This window comes from Podarcis muralis, chromosome 5, assembly GCF_964188315.1.
Source record: "Podarcis muralis chromosome 5, rPodMur119.hap1.1, whole genome shotgun sequence".
Taxonomy (NCBI): Eukaryota; Metazoa; Chordata; class Lepidosauria; order Squamata; family Lacertidae; genus Podarcis; species Podarcis muralis.
The window spans coordinates 31,596,102-31,611,365 of NC_135659.1; the positions used below are offsets into that span (position 1 = coordinate 31,596,102).

The window sequence follows — 15,264 nt, forward strand, 5'->3', positions numbered from 1 at the left end:
GTCTTGTATTTCATGTTCAAAGTGCTTTTTCCTACTGTACAATCCAAGCATCTGATAAGCAGCAGGGACTCAGCTGCTGGGAGGTCAGGTTAGCACTACTACCCAACCAGGCCTTCCATTACTGCTGTAACTGCTAGTAAAGGGACCGGTCATGTTGTGCAGATGCCTGATGATCGTCTTCCAAAGCAACTACAGTGGTACCTCGGGTTAAGTACTTAATTCGTTCCAGAGGTCTGTTCTTAACCTGAAACTGTTCTTAACCCAAAGCACCACTTTAGCTAATGGAGCCTCCTGCTGCCACCGCGCAGCCGGAGCCCGATTTCTGTTCTTATCCTGAAGCAAAGTTCTTAACCTGAAGCACTATTTCTGGGTTAGTGGAGTGTGTAACCTGAAGCGTATGTAACCTGAAGCGTATGTAACCCGAGGTACGACTGTACTCTATTCCAAACTTAAAAAAAGGAAAGCGTAATGCTGGTGGTCTACAAGGGGTTTAAAGACTGTCTCAAGGCAAATCTTAAAAAATGTAGTATAAACACTGACAACTGGGAAACACTTGCCTGCGAGCGCTCCAGTTGGAGAACAGACTTGACCAAAGGTGTCATGGGCTTTGAAGACACTCGAACTCAGGGCGCAAGGGAGAAATGTGCTAAGAGGAAGGCACGCTTGACAAATCTGCACCGTGATCAACTCCCGCACAGAAACCTATGTCCCCACTGTGGAAGGATGTGTGGATCTGTGTGAAGGATGTGTGATTGTTTATGGAAGACAATCTTACTCGGCTACGAGTGATCGCCAAAGAAGAAGTAGTAGCAAGGGAGAAGGGTTGTAGCTCAGGGGTGGAGAAGGTGTGCTTTGCATGCCAAAAATCCCAGGTTCGATCTCTGGCATCTTTCAAGTCAAGTGAAAAAATCATGGAAAACTATTGTCGGCCAATGTAGACAGTTTTGAGACTGATGGACCATTGATGCAAGGCTGTATAAGGCATCTCCTTATGTTTTCTATGTGTTTAAAGCAGGGAGGCTGTCCACCCCCTTGGCTGCCACTCAGCATCAGCCAAGTGCTACCTGCTCATCCCATCTCACCGAATGCATCACCCACTGTGCTGAAAGGCCAATAGTCCCATATTACACATGTTTCTTCAGAAGTAGCTCACATTGCGTTCACTGAGATTTACTCCAAAATAAGCGCATACCAACTTGCAGCATTTAAAGGCTGCATCTGGAGAACAGGGGAGCTTTCTGAAGTGTTGCAAAGGTAGCCAATGGATTTCTCTATGGATGCGAGATGCTGTGAAACAATTGCTGTGACGCTTCTTCAGCTGAAGGCATCAGTTACACTTCTCCTTAAGTCACCAGGCAGCATATTTTATTTTTTATTTTTTAAAAATGAAGCGTAAGTCATGGTACTTCTGCAGTGAAAGACTCCCTTGTTTTGTGAGCATTTGATCTGTTGGGCTTAACAAACTCTGCGTGTGGGGCATAGCACGGCGCTTTAGTTCCACCTGATTGAAGTTGTAAGCTAGTTTTTTCACTTCGTACAATAGATATTAATATTTATTTTCATGGGCTGTCTGTACCATGGGCTGTCTGCACTCAAGTTAAATGTACTTTAAACACTGATTACCTGCAACCCGTGTTTAATCTTAACCATGGGTTATGGATATTTCACCCCACAGGTATTTTTCTGTAATCGCAGTGTGTGAGTCACATAACCTATCAGGAGCACAGATATGAACTACTGTAATTTGGGGCATGCTTTGCAACCACAGCATAGAATAGTAAGCTTGCAAGAGCTGAATGTTCTCTGTTTTCCAGAAGGCTCTTATTTGGTGACATTTCTCAATGCATTGCTATTTTTTACAATCACATAGCAACAAAAAAACAAAAGAAGGGACAGAGTTTGGTGGTACTCATTCAAGGCAAGGTCTACCTGTTTAAATGTTAAATGGACTCCAGACTGAAATGTGCTTTTGAAATATCCGTTTGAAACTTCGGAACAATCAGTAGAGACAAAGGATACATAGCATGCCTGGATCACAAAGATCCGCTCATTTGTGGTTAGCCCTTTGCTTTTTAAAGTTTCAAAGGAACTGACAAGGCAAGTGGGCACGACAATGTCCTTGACCTTCCTGAACTGTACCTCCTACGGGCATCCACAGTCATCAAATTTTCTAAGAACTTCAGACTTTCTTCTGGTACTTTTCCTCCCTCAAACTCCATGCACAATAAGGTACCATTTGATCACATCAGTCTTTCACACCAAGGTGGTACTTCTTGAACATATCAGCCCATTGGAAAACATGTCAGTGAAAGCTGGCTCAATAACTTTGATGCTCCCTTCCTCTGAAGATTTGCCAAAGAATGAGTGACTGTACACATTTTAATGGCACTTGGCTGGCTTTTATTGTCCAGGACGATGTTTTACGACTAGCAAGGTGATGAGTAGAAATTTAAGCAACATTCCAAATTGTTGGAGCTTTCTTTTTTTAAAAAAATAATAATGTATTTTTATTAAAGATTTTATTGGTTTACAAAAGTATGTGCAATGTCTCTCTTTTTTTCAAGTAACATTTTTTACAGATCAGTTTCATTTGTTGACACATTAGGGAAAAAAGGGGGGAAGAGGTGGAGGGGGGAAAGGGGGAGTGGGGGTGGGGGTCGGGTGGCGATATTTCTATTTTACTTAATATATGTGGGGTTTTGTGTCAGCGTTGCTTGTGCAGGTTCTCTGCTGTTCACTTGTGTTCCTTTGGTGGTGAGAGGAGTTGGGGTTGGCCTAGGGGGTGGTTGTTCATTTGTGATTGGCTGTGGTGATCTTTGTTTTCATGTGTGAGTGGGGTGGGTGGGTGTTTTGGATCAGGTTAGCCGTATTGATTTGTATGCTGTTGGTGAATTATTGTCGTCTTGTTGGGCTGTGTACACGATAAAGGGGAGCCATACCGGGGTGAAGGCGTCTTCTTCTATTTGTCCCCATGTCAGTTTCAGTTTATTGGTTAATTTTTCTAGTAAGGCTGTTTCCAAGAGGAGAGCAGTGCTCAAAAAAGAAAAAGGAAAAGGTTCCCACCCCAATATAAGCAGCTATTTAGCAGCCAGCTTGCCATTTAGGAGGCAATTGTTTTCCATATGGGGCTCAGGATAACATAGAACTGCCTTTTGGTTATCAATTGTTCAGCACTGCTGACAGCAAAAGAGTAGAGCCCATTGTGAGTTCCTGTTTTGCTCCTACTCTAGGGCAGCTGCCTATGAGCTGCTTCCCGGTTCCCTTCCAGACTGTTGGGCCAGTTTAGCACTTCCTGCGCCCTGAAGAATGATGATTGCCTCCTCGTGGTAGTATGTCTTGCAACATTCTGTGAATTTACAGTGGTGAAATAATGCCAATTTATTTCAGCAGAAATCTGGGTGTAGATTCGAGCCATTTTATACAGATATAAAATGGAAATTATTCAAGGCAAAGACAGGTTTATGAAGGCCTGAGAGCAGCCTCTGAATTGGGCCCTCTAAGTCTTTATCTCGGATGACGCGCCTTCCCCGTTAGCTCCTGACAGAATGAAGATTCAGAGCGCTAATATGCAATAACTGTATCTCAATCTGTTGCAGGTAGTTCAAGGCCATTCTGCATAAATGGTATGCATTGCCTCTTGTCTTAATCCTTAAAAACTCCCAAATATCTCGCGTGCTGGCATAGGTTAAGGTTTAATGCGTCCTCCTGCCATAAACGCCTCGCTCGAGACTAACAAATAAGGGGATATTGGTTTAAGCCCCTTTGTGAAAACCAAACAAGTTTTCAGCAGCTCTTCGTATATTTATGGTCCAACGTGAATCATTCCTCAGGTTTTTCCCCCCTGTTCTAAACTATTAGCAGTTAATGTTCATCATTTCACTGCCTTTACTCATTTTCTCCCCCTCTCTTGTCTTTTCCCATGTGTTTCCCCTGCCCAACTCCCACTCTGCAGTACCAGCTCGAGAAAAAATCACCTTGGAGAGTCATGCTGTTGCGATGGCACAAGTGGCTTGTCTTCTGCACAATCCTGGCTGCGATGATCAGTATTCCACTTCTGGTCTATCAAATGATGATTGCCTTTAAGGATCCTCCTCCCAGTCTTGTTTTCCACATCGCATCTGTCTGCTTTGGAGCGCTCACAGAGATACTTCTGACCAAGTGAGTGAAAACAAGAGTCTGAATTTCCTCCTGCCGCTTCCCTCACGCAAACTAGCAGAGCTGGCTCTAGCGCTTTTTCAGACTCGGTGGCATTTAGAACGTCCCTGCAGAGATGCAGCCATTAGATTAAATCACAGGTCTCTTCACCCTCATGTTTCAAAGCACCATTAAGGTTGCACGCCTGTGCTTGTCTCATGTTTGTTTGCTTGTTATGCAAACCAAGCACTCAACTCCCCACCCGAGATCTCAAATTGGGTCCACCCAGCAAAGTCGAGAGAATAATATTTCAGGGTTGTGTAACTGTTAAGGAGTTTTGGTTATTGTTGTTAATGGTTTCATTATAAGGAAGGAATTAAAAATCCCTCCCAGTCAGGACTTAGAATTTCAAAGTCATCCTTTAATGCCTTTGAGTCACTGTGAAACTAATTCAGTTGCACAGTGAAGCACCATTCCATGGCATGCAAAACACAGATATGACAAGAGCGGAAATTGCAAAGTTGAATTGACGCGAAATTAGTTTGCAGTGTCTAAACTTTTCCGTTATATGCTCTTCAGCTTGAACAGAACAGGGGCCTATATTTCTAAAGCACAGTGAGTACTGCTGCATGTAAGCCTAATTACAAGGCCAGTTCTTCCATTAGGAAGAGTGTGGCAGCTGCCTCTGACAGCAAATGTCATGAAAGGATAGCAAAAACTGTTATTTATTTATTATTATGGTTACGGTAGAAGGTAAAGGACCCCTGGATGGTTAAGTCCGGTCAAAGGCGGCGATGGGGTTGCGGCGCTCATCTTGCTTTTCAGGCCGAGGGAGGTGGCGTTTGTTCACTGACAGCTGTTCCGGGTCATGTGGTCAGCATGACTAAACCGCTTCTGGTGCAACGGGACACTGTGACGAGTGCCAGAGCTCATGGAAATGCCATTTACATTCATTCATTCATTCATTTAAGCAACAGTATTTACCATTAGGGACAAGGAAGAAACACTTGTGAGGTTCTTCTTTGTGGGTTAAACCACAGAGCCTAGGACTTGCCAATCAGAAGGTCTGTGGTTCGAATCCCCGTGATGGGGTGAACTCCCGTTGCTCGGTCCCAGCTCCTGCCCGCCTAGCAGTTCGAAAGTCAAAGAACAAGTAGATAAATAGGTACCGCTCTGGCGGGAAGGTAAACGGCGTTTCCGTGCGCTGCTCTGGTTCACCAGAAGCAGCTTAGTCATGCTGGCCACATTCCCTCGGCCAATAAAGCGAGATGAGTGCCACAACCCCAGAGTCGGCCACGACTGGGCCTAATGGTCAGGGGTCCCTTTACCTTTACCTATGGTGCCAAAATTACTTTCATGTGCACCTTGACATAGCGAGATGGGAGGAATACTATTTCTCTCTCAGACAGCAAAATGTCTTGACCCTGCCTAATCATTAATATTGTTAGCCTCCCTATTTGTGGATGATATCCAGCTAAGTCATACCTGGAATACACCCGTTGAAATTAATGGACTTGTTAAGTTTATTGCATCCGTGGATTTTAATGGCCTGCGTCGAGTATGATTTAGTTGAATATTAACCGAAGAGTTTTATCCCTCTATTTGGGCCTGATTCCCACTTTAGATGTGACGACATCATTAACAAGCCATTTTCTCATGTCATTTTCATGTGGTGAGTATGCCTTATGAATGCATATCCTTTTGGAGATGGCTGACATTTACTGTGCCAGGTGGAAAGCCTAGAGAATTAATAGGCTCCCTGATTTGGTAGATATCGGCTGTCATCACGTGGGGAGTGCATTCAGAAGACGTAATCACCGGGTGGTTTCGCCAAGTCAAAGCCGCTGAGTATGAAAATTGAACCCTTTATCTTCCATTAGAGGGGCAATATGCTTCCAATGGGACTGAAATCCTCAGAGACGGAAAAACTGATATTGCCAAAGCACCAAAATTAAACAGGACTTCAGCATTTCAGTGATAAGGCTGCCTCTCTCTAGGGGCTATTTCAGTAGTGACACCAAGAATGCCTTTTAGTCTGTAAAATCTTGTGTATGGATATTTAAATAGGATGTGGAGAATGGGAGGAGATTTGTTAAACCAAATACTGTACAGCCTTTTTGTTCAGTTTTCACACACAGGAAATGCAAAACCCAGTTTAATTAGCAGCAGTGAAAATGATTCTTATTAAACTAGATTTCCCTTGTTCAAGATTTCCCTTTGTCTTACAGCTTTTCCTTATAAAAAACTAACCTTATGGTTCTGCCTAGTCCAATTACAAACACATTTGTATTTCTGGGTGTTGCGTTTTGTCCTAGTTTCGTTGGCTCTGTGAAATCCAGAACTTGCTTGGTTTTGTTTTTTTTGGTTTTGTTTTTACTTTAGGTCACTATGAAAGTCTAACAGATGATTTAGTGTATTATTAGTTTTGGCTATCAAAACAGATCGTGGGGAAAAACAGGCCAGGTCATTCTGAAATGGCATTTTTATGCAATGGATTATACCTGATTCTGTCAGCTGCCTGTTGTGTGACTTTATTCAGCAACAAATTCCCATCAATTGCACATACCTTGTCAAATGTGCATGTACCAACCGATGCTCTGTTGTATGTATGAATGAAAACAGACACATGCACAGAGGCAGGGCCGGCCCTGCGATGAGGCAGAGTGATGCAGCTGCTTCAGGCGGCAGATATTGAGGTGCAGGGAGTGGCCATGTGCCCCCTATGCTAGCCTGCTGCCCTCAAGCACAGTAGAGGATACTGTCCTTTCACCAGTAGTGGAGTAAGATTCAACTACCAGTCCTGTTGGCTTCTCATATGTGTCCTGGGGAAGGATATCTTCTTGCCCTTTGCCTCAGGCAGCAAAATGTCTTGAGCCAGCCCTGTACACTGGACGCAGCACATTCAAGTTACAGAGACACAGATGCCATTTAAGAAAACCATCATACATGAAACAAGTGTAATTTGTTACAGAGTAGAGAAGTGTTTTCCACCTTGGTGCACAGCAGTTCATGGAAATGGACACAACTTACATAAAGTGAGAGCTAGAGGTATGTGGTACAGTTCTGGCAAGTTTCTCTGTGGTACAGTTATGGCAAGTTTCCCTTTTGTATCCTTCTGATTTCCAGCTATATAACGCAGGCTTAACTTATAGCCAAAGCTATTACAAGGCATCAGGAGTTTAAGCTCATGGGCACCGTCCCTCAGTTTCTTTAAAGTATTCTCCTTGCCACTTTTCCTTACGCCTCAGGAGTGAAATGTATCCATGTTAGTTTCACTTTATCTCAAATCAACATGCCCCACACTGACACGATTATCTCGAAGCTGTGATGGTCACCATTAAAATGTTGACATTTACTGTTTGAAACTAATTTGCGTTACTGTGAAATTGCAGGTATGCCCTGTAAATAAGTGTCACTAACATGAATTATCTTCAGACACTTAATGTCAGCATTTTAATGCCGGCCACTCTCTGTTGTAGGTGGCTGTAATTTGGGAGCTCGGGATCTGGAGAAGTACTAGGGTCAGGCTTTAATGAAGTGTCTGAGCAAAGAACAGGGGGAAGTCAAGCACAGAATAAGAAGCGGGGAACTCTGGGAACGAACCTTCGGAAATTTAGATATGCATTTGAAATGCTGTTTTTGCTCCTGACTAAAGCACAAAAATGATATTTAATTCTCCTTCACTTCTAACCTTTTTAATCTGTTGCACTGCTGGTAAATCATGTTTAGCATTACAGTGGTACGTTGTTTCTCAAATAGCTTAGTTGTCGAACAAATTGGCTCCCGAACACCGCAAACCTGGAAGTAAGTGTTCCAGTTTCAAACGTATTTTGGAAGCCAAACGTCCGACACAGCTTCCAATTGAGTGCAGCAAGCTTCCTCAGCCAATTGGAAGCCGCACCTTGGTTTTTGAATGGTTTTGGGAGTCGAGCAGACTCCTGCAATGGATTAAGTTCAAGAACCAAGGTACCAGTGTATGAGGATGAACCCCCAGTGAGCCCCTCCCCACTAAATTTGGAAGCTTTTGCTTTCATCTTAGACTAAATTGCTATGACACCCAAATCTAGGTAAATTCTGGTTACCCAGACTTTACTATCATTAGCAAAGACAAACCAGTTTTAAACAATTGTTCACGAAGCTGGCTTCTTTACACTAAATCGTGTCCTCCCTCAAAGAGGGCACGTGTTGCGGTGCGACCTGGCAACAACCCTCTGTTGTGGGTGGGTACGATTGGATAGCCACAACACCCTATTGGAAGGTCCCTTGATGCTGGGTTTAATCAGGCCAATGGGACACTAGCCAAATGGATCGAGGGACGTATATATGCCCATGCACATGACCCTGAGCTTCCTCTTTGGGCCAGTGCATCAGAACACCCACCCACCTCTCCCTATATTTAGGGCTTGCACTTGACCTTGCTATGCCATCATGTGTGATCTGTCGTTGGGACAGGGGCACCACAGGAATTTTCCCCACTTGGCTGATTGGCTGTTGCCATTTGGGTTTTGCCTGCCGCGTAGCAAATCATCACAACTTGTAAGGTTGTGGATAGGCTCTGGTTCGGGTGATAGGGATGGCAGAACGCTCTTGCCATCCCTATGTGAAGGGTATTCCGTTAAAGGAATCCAGGGACTCAATGGTTTGGTCAACCCTGGGGGGGGTTGTGCCCATGCCTGAGTCCAGGGGGACATCTGGGTGGTGGACTAGCCTGACCCCAGCTTTCCGCTGTTCCAGGTGTTCACCCTAGGCTGACCGAGGTGCAGGGAGCTAGAGCCTATGCTCACTTGATGTACTCAATAAAGTTGTGGCCTAAATTCTGCCAAAAACCAAACCAAAATTTGAGTCTTGTCTGAATTTATTTAAGGGGGAGGTTAAAAGGTCGAAACACTCAACCATAGTTAAGACTTACCACAGTTTTAGGATTTAGGCATAACAATAATTTGTGGCTAATCTAACATCTGTGGCAGCTTCCAAATTCTTCCAATGGAGGAGGGTGGAATTTGTGAACCTGAGATTCAGAATGGTTTATCTTCCTAACACCATTCCATGGTTTAGTGTTACACTGAGTCATTCTAGAGCGTCTGACTTTGCTTTAAAAATATGTATATTCAATTAGGACTTTCCATTTTTCAGTGCTGGATGAGCATCTGCATTAACTATGAACTACAAAATGGAAGGAAGGAAGGGGGGATAATTAAAGGCAGCAGAAAATCACAGAAGAAACCGTCATGAAACAATTAGGCCAAAGTATCACTGGCACATTTCTTTCCCCTTTTCCAGTTGTTGGGGGGGGTGTCCTTCCCCCCACTTCTCTATAAAATACCAATTGGAAAATTGCCTGGGGGCTCCTAAATCATTAGTAAATTAAGAATCTGTTTTTAATAGCGTTGAACTTGTAAATAATGCATTAATTGACTAGCCTGAAAGTTAGGTTGAGTGGTAGGAACTCTGGCTGTAAATGCATAGTGAAAGAATTGTGCAGCGTGAGGAAGCTGCACAATGAACGGAACAAATTAAATATGACAGTTGATATTTGCGAAAATGGTGAGATAATTGGAGGACACCTGCAGCTGTTTTCCAACCAAAACAACAGAAGCTGAATATATATCCAATAGAAGTGTGTCACATTTTTATTTGGGCACGATTCTTTTTTGTCCTCCTTGGGGTTTTCTGCTGCGAATTGTGTTTGTTTGCGCCTTATTTTTTGTCAGGTCATATGTCTAAACAAGCAACAAGTGCCTCTTCGCCTGATTCTGCAGTTTATTGGTTCTGTCACTGTTACATCTTGCTGTGTAAAAAATAAGAGCATGAATCTTATTTACTAAGAGCTGGGAGTTCCTGCAGATGATGACTCGGGCAATGCACAGGAGAAGCCTTGAATCCTTCAAAACATTTATCTGTGAGCTTCTTACCTGTATTGATTTGGGGCTAATTTCTCAATAGCTCAAATATCTAAGGAACGTGGCTCAATAGACCAATGAGAAGCATTCTGTGTTTGGATCTGGACTGGAGTTTTGTCCAGCCAAAGGTGCTTGGAGACTAAATACACATTCTGTTAATGATACAATAACAGTGGTACCTCGGGTTAAGAACTTGATTCGTTCCGGAGGTCCGTAAGTGATGGCTATTGTACTGATAGCAGGTTTCACACAATCTTTTAGACTCTTTTACATACAGCTTACATCATGCTAAGTACATAACTACAGTGGTACCTCGGGTTAAGTACTTAATTTGTTCCAGAGGTCCGTTCTTAACTTGAAATTGTTCTTAACCTGAGGTACCACTTTAGCCAATGGGGCCTCCCGCTGCCACTGCACCGCCACTGCACGATTTCCTCATCCTGAAGCAAAGTTCTTAACCCGTGGTACTATTTCTGGGTTAGCAGAGTCTGTAACCTGAAGCATCTGTAATCTGAAGCGTCAGTAACCCGAGGTACCACTGTAGTGATTATGCATTTTAAATAAAGATGCATTTTAAATAAAAAGACACATTTTACTCATGTAAAAACACACTGATTCCCTGGCCGTCCATGGGCCGGATTTAGAAGGCGATTGGGCTGGATCCGGCCCCCAGGCCTTAGTTTGCCTACCCATGATTTAACACATTGCTATGTTTTTTAAACTCCTGTCTACCAAATTGTGGCCAAAGTAACCTCACGGGTTTTGCCCCATATTAAACAAGCTCCTGGTGATAGTGAACTGGTATTTTCTTTTAATTAACCACAACTACTGCAACTATTGGGGGACGCGGGTGGCGCTGTGGGTTAAACCACAGAGCCTAGGGCTTGCTGATCAGAAGGTCGGCGGTTTCAATCCCCACGATGGGGTGAGCTCCCGTTGTTCGGTCCCTGCTCCTGCCAACCTAGCAGTTCGAAAGCACATCAAAGTGCAAGTAGATAAATAGTTACTGCTCCGGCGGAAAGGTAAACGGTGTTTCCGTGCGCTGCTTTGGTTCGCCAAAAGCGGCTTAGTCATGCTGGCCACATGACCCGGAAGTTGTACGCCGGCTCCCTCGGCCAGTAAAGCGAGATGAGCACTGCAACCCCAGAATCGGCCACGACTGGACCTAATGGTCAGAGGTCCCTTTACCTTTACCTTTACCTTTACTACAACCATTATTGGTAATCTCAACAGAAATATTTTGCAGGGCAACAAATCGGCACACAAGAAAATGAATGAGTGAAGGCTTGTATTTGAAGTGTCTCTGCAGAGTTTGGCATATCTAGCACAGATGCACAGTAACGTACGTGGAGCAGGTGACGCTGTGGTTTAAATCACTGAGCCTCTTGGGCTTGCTGATCAGAAGGTCAGTGGTTCGAATCCACACGACAGGGTGAGTTGCATTGCTCTGCCCCAGCTCCTGCCAACCATGCAGTTCGAAAGCATGCCAGTATAAGTAGATAATTAGGTACCGCTGTGGCAGGAAGGTAAACGGTGTTTCCGTGCGCTCTAGTTTACATCACAGTGTTCTGTTGCACCAGAATCGGTTTAGTCATGCTGGCCACATGACCCGGAAAGCTGTCTTTGGACAAACTCCGGCTCGCCTGGCCTGAAAGCAAGATGAGCCCCATAGTCGCCTTTGACTGGACTTAACCACCCAGGGGTCATTTACCTTTTTTTGCTTTTTTTACAGTAACTTATCAAAAGGTGCTTGGAGATCCTTTCTGAGTCAATATCTAGTTTTCATTGGGCTTCCACTACTTCAGGAAATTTGATCTTACTTTGTTTTTGCATCAGAACTGGGAGATGCAGAGAAAAGCTTTATTTTGCATTCTCTATGTATGTAGGCAACAAATCAAGCCTTCAATACATCCTTGTCAGTCACCAAAAACGAAGGAACACGTGGGAAGACTTAAAAGTAAACTGTAAAATAAAAGCTCTGGACATTGGCTGAGCAGGTGTTAACAAGAAGCATGAAGCATTTAAAACAAATGCGGCTTTTGAAGCAATTACACCTCTATTACTACATGATGTATTTATCTTGATTAGTCTGGCATCAAGGAAGTACTGAGAGCAACTCTGATGACAGACTGTACCATACCTCACACTGCAAATATGATATCATGGAGACAGACTGTAAAAATTGCATGCTGGCTGGGAAAATTATTAAGAGTTTTTTCTTCTTCTTTTTGTCAAATATGCATTTCTTCCTCTGAGATGAAAATGCAGGAAATGTTATGTATATTAAAATTCTTTATCCCATATGGAAAGACTTTCAAAACTGTTTTGTTTGGGGAGGCCAGCACAGTTGTAATGTGTTATATAAAATAGCTCATGCATCTTATCACTTCAAAACAGAAAATTACCACCTAAGAATATTTTTACTTGATGGATTAAGCTGAATGATCAGCAGCTAATAAAAGTATATGATATTACAGTCGTACCTGTTTACATAACCCTCTGGATACGTAATCTTCGGGTTACGGCTGCGGCAAACCTGGAAGTGTATACTTCCGGGTTTCGCCACGCTCACATGAGCAGAAGTGCTCTGTGTGCCTTGCGCATGCGCAGAAGCGCTCAATTGTGCTTCACGTATTTACGTAATTTTCAGGGTACGAACAGACCCCCAGAATGAATTAAGTTCATATCCGGAGGATTCACTGTATGTTCATAGTGCTTTGATACAACTGAAATCATATGCCGTTAACTAGGCATATCTAAAACAGACAAATGTCGTGACAATGGTTTTTTCCACTGTCTTTTGGTCAGCCTTTTGTTTCAGTCCCAAAATCTGATTCCCTTGACTTCAGTAGCAAAGAAGTGAAACCATCTTCTATTCTATCTTCACTTGAGGCATTTCTGTAGTTCAGTAATTCTCAAATGGTTGGTCAAGGCTAAGGACAGTTGGATCCAACTATTTCCAGTCACATCAGTTTTATGTGTGTCGAGGCATGCCAACTAAGAGGTCTGGGCCTCCTCAAAATTCTGCAGTGGCCATGCACACAAACCCCACTCAATTGCGGGAGCAAGGCAATGTGTGCATGTCTTTGTTTTGTTCCAATTCCCCTTTAATCTGTGAGTTTTTGGTTTTTTTTACTCCTCACCCAAAAATGTATTTAAATCTACAGTGGTACCCCGGAAGTTGAAAGGACTCCGTTCCGGAAGTCCGTTTGACTTCCAAAACGTTCAGAAACCAAGGCACGGCTTCCAACTGGCTGCAGAAAGCTCCTGCAACCAATCGGAAGCCATGGAAGCCATGTCAGATGTTCAGGTTCCAAAGAGAGCCAAAACGTTTGACTCACAAGGCATTCGGGATCCAAGGTACGACTGTATATCTTATTACATTTTTAACCACAAGTCAAATTTTCAACATATGCATTTTTAAAGATAAAATATGCCTTCTGTAATGAATTTTGTTACTCATTTTTTTTAGCCAAGAATACTAGTGTAGGTTTGGGAGTAGTTTTGCACCCAAAGGATAACCATGTTCTGATCTGCACCTTAGTCCAGGAGGTTCAATATCAGATCCGTTCGGGTTGCAATTCACACAAATCAAATTCCTCAAGCATCCTTAAGTCAAGGCTCTCCATTGAAGGAGGGGAACCTTGGGGGTGGCTCACAGTGGGTGCTGAAAACAGGGCAACAGAAAGAACTAAAGAGAGTTCAAATATGTGCTTAACAGGTTGGGAGTAACAGGTGGGTTCCAAATGGGAAAAAAAAAAAAATCCATTGGTTGAAACTCATTAGTTAAAAGTTGCTGAACTACTGCTCAGCAAAGTTGTATTGTTAATTCTTGCAACTTAATTAAAGGATGGGAGGTATTGAATCTTCAACAAAGGCATCCTTCTTTCCCGGCTGTCAATTAAACATTGGAATGAAGTCATTGTGAATAAAAACAAACAAAATAGTCTAACCAGATATCCCTTATCCTCTCAGATATTCAATGCTCTCATAATCCTGCCTCATATAATAATAGTGTTATGTATTCAGAGATACTGACTTATTTCAGAGAAATAAAACAATCTTTTTGCAGATAATCTTAACTAGTGATGAAAGAGGAATTGGTTTTTAATGGATTTATGCACTGATTTTGGCAGTTCTGCCCCAATTGAGCCTTGCATGCATCAGATGGCCTCTTGCATCTAGTGCCCACTTATGTCTGAGTTGCTTGTGCAAAAAAAGTCCAACTAATTATATGCAATAATTAAGTGTATTATACATTAAACACATATTAAAAAGAGCCAAGTCCCATATTGTACTATATTTCTGATGTAGAAGTATATTAATTACTGCAATCTGGTCCTCATATCACTCCCGGAACTGTGAATCAGGGCAGTTCATTTAAAAACGTGAACTTAACTAAATTTGCAATCATTCCTATTCGTTGTCCAGCTACTCCAGGGCACATTTTCCCAAAAGATACAGCTACCTTCTCGCAAGCTACTTACTTTTTGGTTACTTTGGACAGATTGGCAGGAATGGAAGAGCAACACTGAAATAAAAGTATGTCTAATAAAAGGCTTTTGTTTTATTTTTAATACAGGTTTTAAGTTCGTAGCTTAAGGTGGCAGTCCTATGCATATCTACCTGGAAGTAATTCTATTAAACATAGTGTAACTTAGTTCTGCATAAACATGTATAGGTTTTCAGGCTAAGATGCTTATCTACATTTTTTAAAAAAGCAATATCAGAACAGAAGGAAGATGTGCTGGCTTAGTTAAAGTGCAACTGGCATTATTTAATTAAAATATATTCTGCAGCTGTTATGGAGAATTCCAGCCAGTTTCAGCTTAAAATAACTGCCCCTCTACTGAGTGTGATTCAATATCATTAAACCGTGTCACTCAAACTGTCAGGTTGTACGCACATGTGTGTTTGTACTGGAGCCTGGTTAGAAATATGGGGTTAAAGTATCCTGCATGAGAGCAATACAACTTTCCTTACTGTTGGTAAGGCCAAAACTAGACCTTATGGAGATTGCATGGCCAGTGTGGTGTAGTGGTTAAGAGTGGTAGACTCGTAATCTGGGGAACCGGGTTCGCGTCTCCGCTCCTCCACATGCAGCTGCTGGGTGACCTTGGGCCAGTCACACTTCTGTGAAGTCTCTCAGCCTCACTCACCTCACAGAGTGTTTGTTGTGGGGGAGGAAGGGAAAGGAGAATGTTAGCCGCTTTGAGACTCCTTCGGGTAG

General features: G+C 42.9%; 1 protein-coding gene across 2 annotated transcripts in view; it reads left to right on the forward strand.

Annotated features, from left to right (window-relative positions):
- Window positions 1–15,264, forward strand: part of LOC144327771 (uncharacterized) — a 241,161-nt gene that overhangs the window by 200,034 nt on the left and 25,863 nt on the right. For both annotated transcript variants that reach the window (XM_077928497.1, XM_077928495.1), the window contains one exon: window positions 3,953–4,158. In XM_077928497.1, coding sequence (XP_077784623.1) covers window positions 3,953–4,158 — 206 coding nt within the window. The remainder of the gene's footprint in view (window positions 1–3,952; window positions 4,159–15,264) is intronic.